At 40.5% G+C, this 17,939-nt stretch overlaps 1 protein-coding gene across 1 annotated transcript in view; it reads right to left on the reverse strand.

The window, feature by feature from the left end:
• The window catches only part of LOC129253351 (steroid receptor seven-up, isoforms B/C-like), an 82,176-nt gene extending 64,466 nt beyond the window's left edge, over positions 1-17,710 (reverse strand). Inside the window, exon 1 of the mRNA XM_054891695.1 lies at positions 16,138-17,710. Within this exon, the coding sequence (XP_054747670.1) occupies positions 16,138-16,837 (700 nt within the window). The 5' untranslated portion in view covers positions 16,838-17,710. The remainder of the gene's footprint in view (positions 1-16,137) is intronic.
• Positions 17,711-17,939: the final 229 nt, after the last annotated feature.

The raw sequence follows: 17,939 nt of genomic DNA on the forward strand, positions 1-17,939 counted from the left end.
TTGTTTGTTGTCAACAATGCGCAATACATTTCGGTCGACTCTCATTTTAAAGTACACAGCCTGGCTGGCAATTAATTTTCTCTCTGTGCGGAATTGCAATCAAAATGAAAATTTCTATGATTTGCAGAATGGCGGGGGTTGGACTTGTCACAGCGGAATTGCGACGTTTACTTTTTGGCTTTCAGCTGTGCAAACCAACGATTATTGCTAATATTGGTAGTTGTTGTGGCCAACATTTAATTAGTGGAATTGGTATAGCAAAATCAACTGTAATATTTCCCACGCCCTCGAAAATTTTGTTTCGCAAAGAGGCCTGGAAAAAGTATCATAGTTTATTTGTCGACATTATGACTCACGAGCAAAGATTAGGGGCGCCGCTAAGAAAAATCGCCAAATATTCTTTGTTTTCTTCAACTTCTTCTTGATTGGCGCAATCACCGCTTACGCGATTTTGACCAAATATTCACTTAGTGACTCCTAAAAGCCTCCTACTTTACTTACGTAATACTCATTAGAGGCACTAGGTTAGGAACTACCACTATTTATGCACTCGTTTGCGTCATTCACTGATAATGGCGACAATGACAAGCCGCAAAACCGCTTAAGTTTAATAAAATTGAAAACAAAAAAAAAAAACAAATACAAAAATGCGCACAGACAGCAGAAATAAAAAAAGGCACTAACGACTACAGCAAAAATTGCGAAACTTTATAATTAATTTTGACCTTTTGCTGGTGCGAACGTGCGCCGCAACTGACTGTTGGAGAGAGCCATTCAGAACAAATGATGATCATTCGAAGACAAGGCAATCAGAACTTGAATGTTACACTCACACACACACACACACAACTTGAATATGACATTTGATCGTTTTAATCATTGCATGTGTGTGGGGCTCGCATGGTCATATACACACACACACACACACACACACCCATATGCGTGCATGTACTTGTAAACTATAAACACTAATTAATGAAAAGGTAAATATTCATAGACGCAATGGAATATTTTCAACAACAACAACAACCACATTGAGTGCGAAATAACTCAGCGCAACCTGAGTGGCAACATTAAACTTGAAATATGGCCGCAATGCAGGCACTTAAAGGTGTGCTAATAATATTGCATATTTACATGCTGGGCAATTATCTGTCGGGAATCGTTGATCGCGATCTATTAAAAAGAGCCAGAATCTATTCAAAACAAAGCGAAATGTAGCCGAGAGATGCGCGCGCGCACGTCACACGGAATTAATGTGAACAATAAATCAGTTACTTAGTGGGCTGATGGTTTTACCGCTGCGCGACCCAAGTGGCAGCGCCGTTGGCCGATGTCGCATGCGTGCGATTGCAGCGAGGGAAAAATTGTCAACTGACACAGACGAAAGTCATTAGTTGCTTGTGACTTCATTTGTGACGCGCTGGGAATTGGTTGGTGCGGTTGTATGTCTTGTGTGTTTTTGTGAATGTTTATTAGCTGGTTTACCGCTGCAACTGCAACATGCTTATGTTTTCCAAATTAACATTTTCATGAATTTGAAATTAGTTGAAAACAATAAAAGCAAAAGGCGCCAACTATGTACGTAAAAGGAATTCGCTATAAAGTGTCGTATAGCAGAGCAAAAACATACATATAATTTTTCAGCTTAATAAACGAAATAAGCAACAAGACATCAAAAATTAAATGCAGAGAAATTAGCAGTAGCAACATGCTAAACAAGCCCTCAAGACGAACACGAACGAACAACACAGGCCTGAAGAAGCAGCAGAAGAAAAAGGCAATCATTTATGAAATTTTAAAAAGGGTAATAATAATAAAATGAAATAAAATTAAAGAAGCATTAAAGAGGCAAAGGAAAATAGTGGCGAGTAACAACGGCAGTACGTTCCCACGTTCGACAATTAAATCGTCCCCAACGGCGGCGGCAGCGGCGGCAGAAAGCGGCTCTGCTAATTTAATCACATGCAACAAATGGCAATGCCACTGCCAGTGCCGCGCGGAGTTTGTACGTCGCTATGCAACTTCTTGCAAGAAGCGCAGCTATCGCATTTCCGAGTCCGCTGAACTGTTGAATCGTCAAACAAATCATGTGGACACTGGAGTGACTACTTTTTCGAGTGAATAGGCCCACGCTCCAGAGCGCGGACGTTGGGCAGGGGCGGGCTTTCATGTGGTGGAGTGTGCACTATGGGTAGACAACAACAGCAACAACAAGATATAGTGGATTAATGTTGCGAGCTTATATTAAGTTTAATTTGAAAATTACCAAACAACTTGTGTGGCTTTTTAATTAAATCCATTGTGCGACATATGTATTGGTTGAATTTGTTTGCCTTGCAAGTATCTTGCAACCTACGGCTATTTGATATTATGTCCACACATTTATGAAATTTGACAAAAATTAATGCTTGCGATAGTTTAAGAAAAATATATAATATAAAAAATAACAAAATTGCGGTAGATATGCAATTAAAAGCGCAAACTTAACTTTCGGAAGGAAAATAAGTCGCACAGAGACATTTACGCCAGCTTAAACTATTCAGCCCCACGCGTGCTCATTAGCGGCCCGAGCGGCCGGCAAAGTTGTACAAAAATGTATGAGGATAAAACTTAAAAGCAGAAATTTAGTTTATCTTGGACTTTAGCTAACAAATTCTATCGAAAAATTCTAGTACTAAGAGTGTGAAATTGGGCAAAATAGTTTTTTTTAACACTTCTGGTATTTATGGTATAGACGATGACAACATACGATGAAGCTGCACTGGCAGTGTTAAAAAAAAACGATTACGGGAAAGAGTTTTCAACTTTTGCACGTTTATAAGCTGTATGAGCTGAGTACGGCGCTATAGACATAGTGAACGAGTTAAGGTCCAGCAGCTCCGTTGGCTGTATCAGGCCCTACGAATGGCTACAAATGCTTCCAGTATTAGATGCAGCAGAGGAAACCCAGGCCCATTGGAGTATTGTTGACATACTTAGAAGAAGGAAGACTTTGTTGGAAGCTTGCAAGAGACCAGATTTAAGTGAAATACTCTAGATAACCATAAATTTAAATCTTAAAAACATATTTTCAAGCTGTAGTTCAAGTAAAGTCTTAGATCTTTTTCGTACAAATTATAAATACAAATTATAAATTTTTTAAATTTTTTTTTAATTAAAAAAAAAATTTTTTCACCTACTTTTAAATTTTTTCTCCATCTGCTCGCCACTTTAAGAAGACCCGGTGGTCTAGAAATTTCAAAAAATCGATTTTTTGTTTTTTCGATATTTCGAAAGTATAGTAACTTAAGGATGTACTGTGAAATTTTCATGCGCAAATTCCCAATATTAAAGCTGCAACAGCCCATCAACTAGGTGGAGAGCGGTCCGCGAAACGACTTTTTTCGGCCTGGTGTTGTCAAAAAAAAAAATCAGAAAAACTATTCACCCGAATCGTCTGAAAGCTTAATATGTTGCTCACAATATCAATGGCTATCGCCCGTACTAGAATCATATTATTTTTTCAATTATTTATTTTTTTTTATTAAAAAACTAAAAAAATTGATTTTTAGAGTGACAAATTCAAAACCCCGCCATTTTGTCAAATTTTTTTTTGTTTTTTATTTTTTTATTCTAGTAGCGGGTCATAGCTACAGTCATACTGATTAATAATTTTTTTGGTTTTTGTGTTTCAGACAAATAGAAGAGCCAAAATGGACAACACCGTCCAGGTTCAATTTTTCGAGAGGGTCAACTTCAGCGCCACTTTTAAAATTAATATATTAAAATTAAAAAAATTTATTTTTTCATATTTGTGTGTAAAAGAAGTTATATAAAAGGCCTAAAGTATTTAAATATCGTTTTTCATATTTTCTATTGAAAAAAAATCCTAAAAATACCCTAAATTTTCGAGCTGTAGACCACCGGCACCGGCACTTAAGGAGTCAAAATTAAGCAAAAAATAACAAAGAGTGTGACAAATTAAAAGAACATTTTTGTCGATCAGTGTAATTAGGTTGCGCTTTATTCTATTCCATTCTAAAAGTATAGGAAAATGTTATAAGACAACAATGGGAGACAGCCAACAATCAATGGGAGCGACTTTACTTTGCTCTAAAAAAGCCAAGAATATCAAAAAGCCAATACAAATTGCCAAAAAAAGTTTCTTTTATCACGCCGAGGAAACTGTTGCATATATCAGGCGTTTTTATGGGAATTTAATGAGATAATAGAAAACAGAAATATTGTTGGAAAGGGTTTTTTTTTGTATTATAATCGGGTAGATAATTTCATGGCATTTATTTTTGGGATATAATACGCGGTATATGTTTGATTATTTTTTCTAATAAATCTGGCAGTATGGCGTTAGTGTTCGCTTGAATATAGCAATAAAACGATTGTTAAGCGCGCTGTATGGCAAGTTGCGCCGTTTTGTGGAACCAAACGCCATCGATGTTTCGCTGATTATTTTTTGCAAACAAAAATTCAGTCACCGTTGCTCGTTGGTGCTCGCCATTCGACAGCACCTTCCGCATTTCGAAAGACATAATGACCGATGATACCGCCAGTGCTGTATGGACTTGACAGAAGATTTTTTTTTTTTTTTTTTTTCAAAGTGAATTTCCACAATTTGGAAGGCTTGTCAGAAACCTTACTGAACAGAAGCACAACTGAATATTTTGGCATTCTTAACCCTTTGGGGACGGAGCCGCTTGACGAGCGAGCGCCGCTGAGGACGAGAGGTATTGAAGTGCGCAGTAAAGAAAATGCATTCGTTGAACGTTCTAAAAACTAGGGCTTTATTTAACACAAGATACTTTTTTTCACAAAATCTAAAAATATTTATAAACAAACTGCTATCACTGCTAATGTTGGAAAGCCTGAGTGGATTCGTTATTGCGCGGATTTCACTTCCACTTAACGAGGTAATGCCGTCATCTTCCGTCTTATCAGATTCAAAGTAATATTCGTCCGAACTGTCGCGATCTAACGCATCATCTCTAGATCGCTTAGCTATCGTGCGTAGGATAAAATATAAAATGTATCAAAGAACTCAAATTCGTTCTGACTCTACCGTCGTCTCACAACGTAAGTTTACCTTATAAGGAAAATAAGACTTCATCGCTAATGGCCCTAATGTCTTTGAATGAAAACGTGGCTCTTTTACTATACCAATGCGTATCTTATCGCTCAGAAGGACAGACCCCGCGATCCTCACACCTACGAACTAATTTGGGCGGCTATATGCCGGCACTCGTTTCCAAAGGGTGAAGTGTCAAGCCACAGTTATCGATATCGATAATTCTCCTGCAGCTAAGAAGCTCATCATACACACATATTTCACTAGTTTCACATTGATAGGATAGAGCGCGTGCAGAAGTTGTTTCTCAAACTTGCCTTTAGATTAGATTAGATTAGATTTATGGGGGGTTGGAAAAGTCCAGGCACTCAGTCAGGAGACCATTGTACTAAACCTGGATAGATTTCAGTAGAAAGAATAGAGATAAGAAAGATAAAAAGTGGGTGGTAAGCTTTGCGTTCATTGGGTTTCTCGGATCCTATGCCTTCGCATATTGCACGCTTAGCGCTGCTCAATTGAAATCGCTCGATAAACGAAGGCCAATATTATCTTTAACTTTTATGTTTTGCATTATACAAGGCTTTTTATGATTGTCACTCACTTTTAGAAAGCATAAATTTGAATGTTCCGCGGAGGTATCTTCGTGCTTCGTTGCCTTTCTATGCAGTTAATGCTGGAACGAATTTTGCTATTGGCCTATTTGCGAATTTCACCAAATCTCAACAACTATCGGTCTTGATTTTACTTAGCCTAAAAACATTTTGACTGATATTCTGAATGCGACGCCCTCATTTATTTATTCAATTAATAGTCTAAAAAAAATTAAATTAAAAAAATTAATTTGAGTATAATTGTTAATTAGGCTGTAAGAAATTATTATTTTATAGATGAAATATGCAAAAATTAATAAATATTTGCAGAGTTATATTTTGTGTTAATTAATTTGGCTCATGCGCGAATAAGTTTTTGCTTTGAGCAAGTTTTTTTCTATTAAAAAGTAATTAGTAAATGTAGCAACTTGGAGCTTCGAATTCAAAGCCTGCTTGATCTTTTTTTCGCAGTCTAGCATTTAAAGAGCATTTCGTAAGTTTAAGCAACCCAAAGTGGTGGTCTGACGTCAATTCTAAATTTACAGATATAGAAACTTAGGCATGTCGACATTTTTCAAACTTTTAGATAACTTACTTAAATGGCTACTTTGGTGCGAGTAAAGCACACAATGAACTATTATATAAATTTCCAGCATTTTGGCGATGTTTCCAAATGCCCCTATACCCGTTCTATTTCAACATTTCCCTCATGTAAATGAGCGGCTCTTGAGTTTGAGTGTAGTGTATACAAAAATCATTTCATGAAAAATTAAGCAAGCAAAATTTAGTGACATTTTTGGCTTCACATAACGCACGCAAGCATATCTAACGAGCCCCCACTCGGCCGGACAGCCAGCCAGTAAGTTGCATCACTCACATCCTCATTCTCATTCTCATTCTTAGCCGCATCCTAGTTGATTTCTACTAACAAGTTCAAACAGCAGCGAATAATCGTACCACAGCCGACTTTTGCTTTCCTTCGAATAACTTTGCGATATTTTTTTGCGCATATCTTTTTGTGCTGCGAGTTGTCTTTATTCTTGCGTTTTGCTTTCTGCAGGCGAAATTCTTTTTATTTCCTCGGTGACTTATTATTTGGTCGTTAACATTTCGCCCATGACAATGCCGCCCCGCCTCCTTCACTTATGCGCGTCTTTTCTTTGCTCCCCTTGTCTGTCCGCCTGCATGTCTGTCTGTCTCCTGTCCCGCTTTGTCTGTCTGGTCATATAATACGCCACTTCATTTGTATTTATTTTTGTATAAAAAATGTAAAAATATCATCAACCTGGTACGCCTCGCTACGTTCACTGCCATACTGCTCGCATTTCGTAACAATTTTTCGCTTAAAGCCAGTGAAACTGCACTATTTTGCCACAATAATTTGTCAAAATTTGCTACGCTTATGTAAAACATAAGGCGGCATTAGATAAATTTCAATAAAAATGAAGTTTATTTAGTTGCGTACAGTGGATCCTGGGCGCACAGAAGGAGGTATCGGAATGGTGACTGAATTGTGAGTCAATCGCCTGGAAATTAGAAATGACTGTCTGCCAATGGAGATGCTACGAAGTAAGTGCAACTTTTGGATATTTCAATAAATTTGCCCGAAGCCGCATGCGATTGAGACAGTTTCTCTATCAAAAACAGTAAAACTTTTCTGCTGAAAATACTAAAATTTAGTTAGTATGAAAGCTTAGTTTTTTTTTACTTTTAATTAAAAAAAAAGTTATTATTTCTTCACGGCCTTATAGAAATTGTTTCCGTGCCTTGGATTCAAGCGCATCATTGAATCAAATGAAGTAACGAACCCTTTTTCTGCCGTAAATTCTCAGAGTGCCTCCCAAAAGCGTACCTAAGTAGGTAAACGTCTATGTGCGCGGTTGACTGCAAAATGTGTGGCAGTGCGGTGGGCGTTTTCTTAATTTTTGGCAATATTTACTGTATGTACGCCATGATTTTGCTTGCTTTACATTTTTTCTTATTTATTTGCTTTGTTATGCTTTAATAATTCGCTTTGTGCGCTCTTATGTATCATATGTCTGAGAGTTTTTCGCACATGCTCAGATATTACGCCTCAGTTGTACGCCTCGTATCCGAAATTTATTTGTTCAATGCATATAAATGATTTATTTGCTATTTTGTTAAAGCTCAACAAATGTGTCCAAATTGGAATTTCAACGAAATTTATTGAAAAAGTCAACAAGTCAAGCGTTAACTGGCTTGCGTGGCTAACAAAGGCGCCAAAATTCAATAAAATATATTTTCATACATATCTACATTTTCTTTCTTTCGATTTTTATTAATTTTGGATGCCATTAAAGGTACACGATTTTTGTGTTAAAAAGCAGTAAACAGCAGCTACACACACACACACACATACATGCACACTGTAGTGCTGAAAGTGCAGAAAAATGTAGGTGTGGGCGTATAACTGTTTACAAACACATTCATGCATGTGTGGGTGCAGGGGCGGTCAAGGTGTAGTTGGGTGTAGTTGGTGACCACTCCAAATTACCGCGCGGTTTGTGTATTTTATTGCTTTGGGCTTTAGACAATAATGCAGTTCCGTGGGAAATGTTGCCGGCGGCTGGAGCGTGCAGAATGGAGTAATCGGATTGCTTTAAAACTTCGTTTTTCGAATTTGATGCGCCTTGAATGGCCGAATGTCGCTAAATTATGAATGAAACGAAAATAGTTCCAGCTCAAAATCTGTAAGAGAAGGAATATAGATAGACTCCTTAAATAACTAACGGATTTAATGGCAATGTAAAAACTGGCATTTTTCATTTGCCGTAGCTTTCCCATATGGCTGCTTCCAACTACAAACTAAAGCCCAGCATTTGGCACCATTAACACCCAGCCGCTAAATGTAGAAAAATTATAAATGCAGGAAAATTAACTGCAGGAAAATGAACTGCAGGCAAATATGAAGAAGTCCAACCAAAAAAAAAAATCTATTGCGCACGCATTATTAATGATCTCAACACTTTCAAGTCGATTGCCTTCCCTCAATGCATAGAATTCCCTCTGTGATACTTGAAGCTGCATTGGGATTCTGCAATCCTAATGGCCATGACAAATAGTTAAATTAATAAGCGAGAATTGCAGAGGACTGCGATGAACGTGAAAAACAGTTGCGAGCAGAAAAATGTTGGCGGAACTTTTTTATTGTACGTAGGCCTTTACGTATTTACGCATTCTCATTATAGCAAAACATTTGAAAAATAAAGTAATTACGAAAAGTTCTCTCTCTTGTGTTATTATAATTTTCACAAAAGAGGATTTCTAACTGAGTAAAGAGCTTGTTGCATTTTTTGTTTTTTACGTCACGTGCGACGAATAGAGGTCCTGCTGTTCCCTAGACTAGGCCGCGCTGTGCGATCGAATGTAAATGGGCTGAAGTAATAGAAAATTTTTAAATTAATGCGCGCTGCCTTATCAACTCGCGCAATGAATTGAATTTTAGTTTGGTAAACCGGCCTTGACTCTTTGGAGAATCTCTCCCGCCAACAAGTGCTACTTTCGACTAAGTGGGCAATTGAGTAGTAAAGTTCTTTCTGAAGGAAAAAAGTAACACTTTACAAGACTCTCATCATACCCGTCCTAACGTACGGCGCAGAGGCTTGCACGATGATTTTATGCAAATATTTGCACTCTCTGAAAAGTTAAAGTTCTGAAAAATAAAATGCGATATTATAGAAAAAAAATAGTGAAATTCCTGGTGCAGAATTATGGAAATTATTTCAGAAGGCTTTCAGTAGACATGTCTTGCTACAAAAAAAAAACAAAAAAAAAATGTTTACAAGTCGCAAAAACAATTCAAGAAATTAATTGTACATAGAAATCTTTGAAGACGAAATTGACCTTGCACGACCATCAACATCAACTGATAAACAACATACCCAGAAAAATTAAAAATTTGTCGATTCACAATTTTAGTTAATACTGCAGAATTTCATTTGGACTAATGTCATATTATTCTGAAAGCTGTTTTTTGTCTGTGTAAAAGTGCAGCTGCTCATCATTCTCTTCACTGTGTTTGGCAGACCATAGCTTTTGCAGCTACATTCTTACATTTAACTCGGTCATTAGTCAGCTCCTGCCAATTGGCCATACTCGTTGTTCTCAGGCCATGTACGCAGAATCCAGCCACCTTTTCCACAGTTTTTCTTTTCCCATCGCTGCTCTGTGAAACGCCATGCCAGTAGCGTTATTTTTTGGCATTCTGCAATATGACACAACCATCTTATTCACTGACTCTTTATATATCTTACTGCAATTTCTCTCTCTATAAGTAAATCGAGCTCTTCATTATATCTTACTCGATGCGCGCCTTGTGCCATGCAGAGGGGACCATATACGTTTCTGTGTATTTTCCTTTCGAACGGAATTTTTAGTTATGTCTGATGCTCGAGCGCCTATACCTCGCAACCGCACGCATACATTGACCTGAATAGCGGTCTCAGCTACCCACAGTGCTTTGAATGCTCGAGCGAATTTCGCTAAGAATTTAAAAAACTATCATTCACAACTTTCGTGTACGCCTGATTTAGCAGGACGCGTGATTTCTGGCTATTTCTTGAGCTCTAGAGGCCGCTCCGAAAATAGAGTTTTGCTGCGAAATGTATTGTACCAAAAGTGAGTACTGCGCATTCGATTAAATGGGAATAAAAATCAGAATAAGAATTAATAAGAATTTCCGAAGTTATGAGCAACTTCACCTAACTTGTGATCAATTACGGTACTGGCTAGTTATAATAGAGGAAGTGAAAGCCCTCCGCGGCAATGAAAAGGCCACATATGTAGAGCACGCCTGTACTTCACTTCGATTTTCCGATGGGGTGCAAGAGGAAACGACTGGCGCGCTTCTACCAAAATCGGTAGGCGCTTATTGCGTCTGCATGCTTCCCAAGTTTCTCACATGACTGTACTTCGCATGCGACTGTGCATGCAAAGGATGTACCAGCTATGTGCGATTCCACATACACATACATACATTCACATATACATATATAACTAACTGTGCGGTATGCTCTCATCATTAATATTATCACAGCATTTTATCAAGGTGAAATTTTTCTCGCGGCGTGGTGGCCTCTGAGGCTTACCTACAAAGATGCATACACACACACACTCAATAAAAGACATTCCCGTCGCACGCCAGCATGCGGAAGTGTTAAAAGGTTTCGCGTTCCTAAATGACGTTTTGTTTTGCCTAGAAACTGTGGAAAGATGAAATGCGCAATTTCGTGATATAATCGAGTCGATTCAAGACTTTGGCAGGATTTTGTCCGAAAAGTGCGGAATCAATGAGAAAACTTTCTATATGGAAAATATTTTAGTGTGTAAATATTTGCCAACCTAATTTACCATCTATTTTTGGCGCCACTTCGTACTACACGCACACATACTAAAAAAAAATGCAAAAAAAAAAATTATTACTTCGCCTCTTTCACTTAAATGTGCCTGGTACCAACTACACTTTGCTAGCTTATGGTCAAATCACACTGAGCTTCTTCCTTTCTTCTTTCCGCATAGGAATGAAAATGCAGAAAAATCAAAGAAGACGAAAATATTCGTTTATCTTCATAGGTGAACAACAGCACGTCCATCCATCTATTCGTACATGTCCTTTCGCAACAGACCCCGTGTCCAGCGCGACTACTCAACTCAGCTCCGCGACAGCGCACTTACGAGTATATCCATCAGCGTTGCCAAGTCCATTTGCCTGCGTTGTGCGTGTGTGCGCTGGCTATCTATGAGTACTTTTAAAAGAAATCGCGTTTGCCACAATTAATCTTCTCGTATGAGTTTGAAGGCATGCAAGTACGCATGTATGTACACATTTATAGATGTGTGTGTGTGTGTGGTTGTATGGGGAAAAGCCAGTTGCGCTTAGCGGCAGAGAGGACAACAAGGCAACAAGGCAGCGAGGCAGCGAGGTTTCATCGTCTTGTGCTGTGATGGGGGATGGCTTGGCTTGGCATGAAAGCATTTGAGGTGTGCAAGCAAAAGACATATGGACAGCATAACTACAACGGCAACAGCAAAACCAACAACCGCAGCAGCATTAACGGGCACTGCCGAGCAGCAACCGTTGGTCATATGGACATTCAAACAAACAAACACACACACACACACACACATGCATACATAGCATACATACGTGCATGGCTTGTCATGACTAGACCAGGCGCAAGCATCGAGCTGCAGATAAAGAATCAACAACAAAAGCAACAAGAACAACAACAACAACATCAGCCAAAAGACACAATAAACGATAGCGCACAAGGCATGCGACGGGATTTTTGAGTTGTTCGCATAGGTGAGGGAATACCTTTGGGGAGGACGTGAAAGCGAAATGTACTGTACGCGCAGCAGTTATTGACAATGAGCGGAAACTTAAAATGTTCAAAAATAGGCGGCTTGTACGTTGGCAGCACTTTTCAGCTGCTTTTAATAGTTTCTCAGATTTTCTTAGCAAACCTGAGGATTTGCCGCTTTTTGTAAAACATCAGCAGACTTAATATTTTTGTGGTTTCACATACAACCGAGATGATTAACATTTTAGACACGAAGCGCATGAATTTTTATTAAACTTTAAGGCAAATTTTTTCCGAAGAAAATTTTTGTCAAGATCATTTTATACTTTGTTGTATGTGTGAAGATATCGATGTGCGCGTGTGTATGTGTTTCAGTGAGCAAATCAAATTGCAAGCAACGAGGTGCACAGCGCGGAGGTGGGAACGCAACGCCAAATGACGGCAGTGAAAACGCTTATAAGCGCTTTTAAGTATTATATTTTCGCGAAAAGAAAATAGCTGCACGCTCATATGCCTACTTTCAGCAACACATAAACACCAACACCACCAAAAACAACAACACCAGCTATCAACTGCAGATCTCATTGTGTGCGCCGCCTATGAATGCCTAGAATAGCGACGGCCGACTGAGCACTCTGCGCATCTTCTGCTTTGCTAGCAGAATAGAGTACTTTTGTAGTGTCATGAGTGCATGCGTGCGTGTGTGTGTGTGAGTACGTGTTGTGCCCGATAGAGCTGCGCTTTCTAGAGATATGTACATGGCAGAAAAATGTAAGGAAATAAAAGAGTTGATTACTATCAGGCCTGCTATATCTTGAAGAGTTTCACAACAGCAACAACACCCGCCGATATGCGCAACTATGTAGCAGAAGAGGCGTTCAAAATTCTTAGTTGCGCTCCGACGCTGTTTCTTAAATGTTTTTCAGTTTATTTCCCTTTTTATAGGCGCGGAGTACTTGTTGTTGTTCTTCCAGCGGCTGTCACCTCCAACACTGGATATTCTTGCTAAAAGCTGGCTAACACCTTGGGCTTAGCGTCGTTCTTATACTCCACTAATTCCTATTTGCTTTGATAGATATGTCGCTGGTATTTACTTGTATATTCTGATTCTTGCATTTATTTGCTCTTTCGCTCCACCTTTCCATAACAAAACGCTTAGCGTTTAATAATCAGCGTCCCTTCTTTAATTCCCCATTCACATGCAGCCAGGTGGCCGTCTTCTTGTTTACCATCTATACAAACTACTGCTGCTGTCGTTATCTGGCTGGGTTCTTGGTTCGTCGCCGCACGCAGCCAGCAGAGTATGACAAGTGGCGTGAAGCGAGCGCTGCATATCTGCATCTTCACGTATAAACAAACCTGCATGTGCCCATACGTATGTATGTATGTATGTAGGTGCACTGCACCTAATCCACCGTCTTCCGCTACTTCTTCGCATTGCTCAATTCGGTGTTGTTTTTGTTTTTCTAGAACAAAGGCGCGCATTTAAGTGCATAATTTGCATGTTTGCACAATAATTGCTTTTGAAAAATTACTAGCATCCAGATATGAATGTGAGATATCCGTGGAGCGCTAGCGCTCGTAACGCGGGGAGTGCGCGCAAAAATCGCTTAAATGCGCCGCGCTGCAAAATGCCCGCAGTGCTGGATATTTCGCTGGTGGCTGGTGGCCGGTGGCTTGCGGCTGGCCTCCCAGTAGATGGCTTTGACTTGTTATCTTATCAGCTAATCAGTTCGTAGTGTGTGAATTAGTCGAGATAACTGCGGAGTTTCCGATTGTGCGGCAGAAATGTACTATTTTAAGTCGTTTTTCTCGTTTCAACTCCATTGGCATTGTGAAGATCACTGATGCTCATATCCAAATTTTTAGTTGACTGCATAAATTGCGAGCTGTAATCGGTATGAGCTTTACGATGACATACACATAGCGCAGCGAATAAAGATCCAGCGGCTACGTTGGCTGGGTCATGTCGTCCGAATGGATACAAACGCTCCAGCTCTGAAAGTATTTGTTGCGGTACCAGCTGGTGCGTTGGAAAGATCAGGTGGAGCAGGACTTGGCTTCACTTGGTGTGTCCAATTGGCGCCGGTTAGCACGACAAAGAAACGACTGTCGCGCTTTATTAAACTCGGCCAAAATCGCGTAAGCGCCAATTAAGAAGAAGAAGAATCGGTATTTAGTTCCCATTTGGTTTTGAAAAAAATCGTATTGTTTCACATCGAGTTGAATTGGCCAATCAATCAATCATAATTGAATTCTCGCGTTTATTCAGTAACTTGCCAACGCTTTTCGCATTCATATCAAAATGTTTCCAGTTGAGAACACGACAATTTAGCACCACTTGACATGCCGCAACCCAGCCATTTGTGTTTTGTTTTTTCTTTCCACATTCGTGATTTACGTGAAACATGCCAGCGCGCATTTGCATGGCAATTCTCTAGTTATTCAATCATTCGATTCACTACTTTCCGCATATTCGTCGATTTTTTTAGGCCTTCGATTGCTTTCGCCAACTCATCAAACTCTCATAATTCACCTGAACTGTCAAAAATCCCCAAACGCGGTCGACACGCTTCCCAGCAATAACAACCACAGCAAATACTAACGCCACATTTGCGCTTCGCAGCGGTGCTACCGGCCCCTAACTGCTATCTGGTATCTGAAACTAACCATTGAGCTATCAAACTATCAAACTGGGGAAACATTCAGTTTCCGTCCGTCCGACCAGTGGTTTCGTTTGTGTTTGGTCATCATCGCTGCATGCCACATTCATCCAACCACGTCAGCCGCCCGCCCGTCTACTCGCACTTTACACCTTTGCATTCTATTGGTTGTCTCGCACTTTTTCTGATTTTTCAAATAGTTCATAAAAATAAAATCAACTAAAAAAATATTAGTGTTGTGGATCGTGTGTGCACGACGATAATGACTGCGCATTTACTTAAACACACAGCCACACACATGGGCACATTGGCACATGGGCGCACAAATAGCTTGGCACTGATGGTTCACTAGATTTTAGATATTCGAACTTTCAGAGGGGAAGCAACTCTGCTCATTTGCCGCCTTGCGGATGGTTCTTTGTTCGGCTTGCCTGTTGTTGTTGCCAGCCCCTGGCTGCGTGCTGCGACCGCGCTTGCAAATCTGTTGAACTATGGCAATTGAAACATGATTGTGTTACATTGTGTGCACACATTTGACATATTGATTGGCATTTCTTGATTTGCGGTTTCGAAAAATTTGATAAAATTGTTTTTTGTTCTCTTTGTTTTGCGTTTTTTGTGTTGGCATCGCTGAACGGTGTAAGGTTGCATGGTGCTGTTGAGGTGCGACGAGGTGATGCGTGCAATCGGTTGGCTGGCGTCAGAGGTCAATAGTGATACTTTTGTAAACACATAACTACTGCTTATGTGTGTGTGTGTGGAGTCGTCATGAACTGAATGCGGAATTTTCAACTCTTGTTTGCTTATGACACAAAGCACTTCCCAATAATTACAGCTGCCATTTATGATAAGAGCGGCAATGACGGATCATCAAAAATTGGCTTTTATAAAATGTTACCATATAAAAAAAGCTTAGCGCAAGCAACTTTGCAGATACGGGCCTCTCAAGGCAAACCAAGGCAGAGGTGGAACACCCATTTTCAGATTATCAACTAAAGAGAATATCAGAATATTAGCTATGAAGAACTTCCACACTCTTTTATTGGTTACGAAGCGGCTGAGTTGCAGAGTGAGTCCGCACCTTCAAATAACCCGCACTGAAGCGCAGAATATTCTATGTTTTTTTTTGTTGGAATTAGGCATTTTTTTGAGAATTAAAATTAAAAAAAAAATACTGATAAATGGAATAAAAAATTTAAATACCAAAAATTGCTTTAGTGAATTCGGCTCTGTAAATCTCTTTCATCTTTGATTTAAAAATTTTCTCAGTAAACAAACAAAAAATTCACAACCTTCGGAATTCTACATAAATGCGCAAAGCATTGCATCTCGCAAAACTTAAAGCATAGCAATTACTAGTAGCCACTTATCACCCATTTTCATTACCTGCTATGCCTTTTTGGCATTCACTGCAAACTCTTAGTTCTTTCAATATTTTCCTACCCCCATCACTTTCAATTACACACTTTTTTGACAAGCGCTCACGCGCTGACACTTACCTTCGCAGGTGAATTGTCCATAGTGCTTGCCGGAGCTCTTGTCCCCGCACACCACACACTCGATGTTCTGTTTGCAGTCCAAATTCTGCTTGGAGTCGCTGTTGCTGCTTTGTGAGTGCAGGCTATTTGCCTGAGAACTAGGCGTTGTACTGCCGCCGCCGCCGCCACCACCACCTCCACCGCCCGCCGCACTGCCGGCGCCCAAGCAACTAGACGCCGTCTGTTGGCCTTTGATCATAACGCCCAGCTCCTGTCCGTGATTCTGTTGCGCCGCCGCCGCATGATGTGCGGTCGCTGCATGGTGCGCTGCCGCAGTGGCCGCCGCCGAAGCTGCCGTAAGACTGGAGAGATCCTCTTTGATTGTGTGGTGTCCGCTTTGGTTGAGTGCATTCGATTGACCACCGGTCAGACCGGAGAGGTCCTGCTTGATGCCCGCCGACTGTTGACTGGCGACGCTGGATGGTGTCGTACCGCCGCCGGTACCCACAGAGCTGCCACCCGCGCCTGCTGCACCGGCCAATGAGCCGGGTCCAGCGGAAGCGTGCAGATGACCTCCGAGGTTGGGATCATGCCATGCAGAGGGTGGTGGCACGCCCAATGCCATGGAGCGCGGTAGGCCGAGATCGAAGGCGGACAGCTCGGCGCCGGATTGCGGGCGTGGATTGAAGAAGCCGGGAGCGGTGGACGGTGAGGCGCACATGACGCCGCCACCGTACACGCTCAAAGAATTATGGGTGATAATTTTGGCGGCTTGCGGGGCGTAAGGGGGGAATGAAGTATGCACTTTGCCGGTATCTCGTCAACACGCAACGGGACGAGACCGTTTGGCTGGTTGTACCAGGCGCTATGTTCGTGTGTATAGTTGCACGTCACGTATATATGTTTGCGTGTTCAATCACACCAAGCGTCGCTATAATCCTTTTTATTACTTTCAAACGAGATTTTGCAGAAAAGTGATCGCAACACTGCAGAATTGTTTTATTGGTATTTTTTTTTTTGCGAAAATTCTTTATGTATTTTCATCAACCAGTACTCATTTTTTGTATGATGAATTTTTTAACAAAACACTCAAATGCAATATTTTTCACTTTATCATAATTTCTGATCGAGCAAAAACTTCTTGCACGCACGTTTTGTAGGTTGTCGCGTTGCCGCGCTGCAAAATATATAAAATATATTTATTTTTATTTAAAACTATACAGCACTCGATATTTTTAGACGCACCGCGCGCGTATTTTACTGAATTTATTTTTTATTTCGTCAATTATGAATTTGTGTCCGTGCGTTACAACCGAAAACTTCACAAGACTTGCACACACTTTGTAAAATTTCAGTTGTTTTCCTTCTTGGCATATCTACGCATGTAGAAATAAAAAATAACTTTGTTCAGAGATTCGGAAAAAATGCGCGTCATGCGAGCAGCGAAATATTTACTGTTTTCATAAGGCCTTTTAGAGCCTGACTGGCAAAACATTCGTGGCAAAAGGTACACGACCCGACCCGACTCGACCGTTTCGACCTAACGACACATCACACAAATCTCTCATTCCACCACTCAAACCCACCAAAGCACAACACACACGGGCGCTCAGCACAGAATGTACACAAACTCGCGTACGCGAGTATTCCAAGCAAATCCATGGCAGCAGTGCAGTCAGTCAGAGTCAGCCACCCTGAAATCTAAATCGTACATTCATTCGTCTACGCCGCTCGCACGCCCAATGTCAAACGGAGGACGCATTTGAGTGGAAGTGGTTCGCCGACTCGCTCGCACCCATGCACAGGGGCTGGGCAGCCACAGT

Source organism: Anastrepha obliqua, chromosome 1, assembly GCF_027943255.1.
Source record: "Anastrepha obliqua isolate idAnaObli1 chromosome 1, idAnaObli1_1.0, whole genome shotgun sequence".
Lineage (NCBI taxonomy): Eukaryota > Metazoa > Arthropoda > Insecta > Diptera > Tephritidae > Anastrepha > Anastrepha obliqua.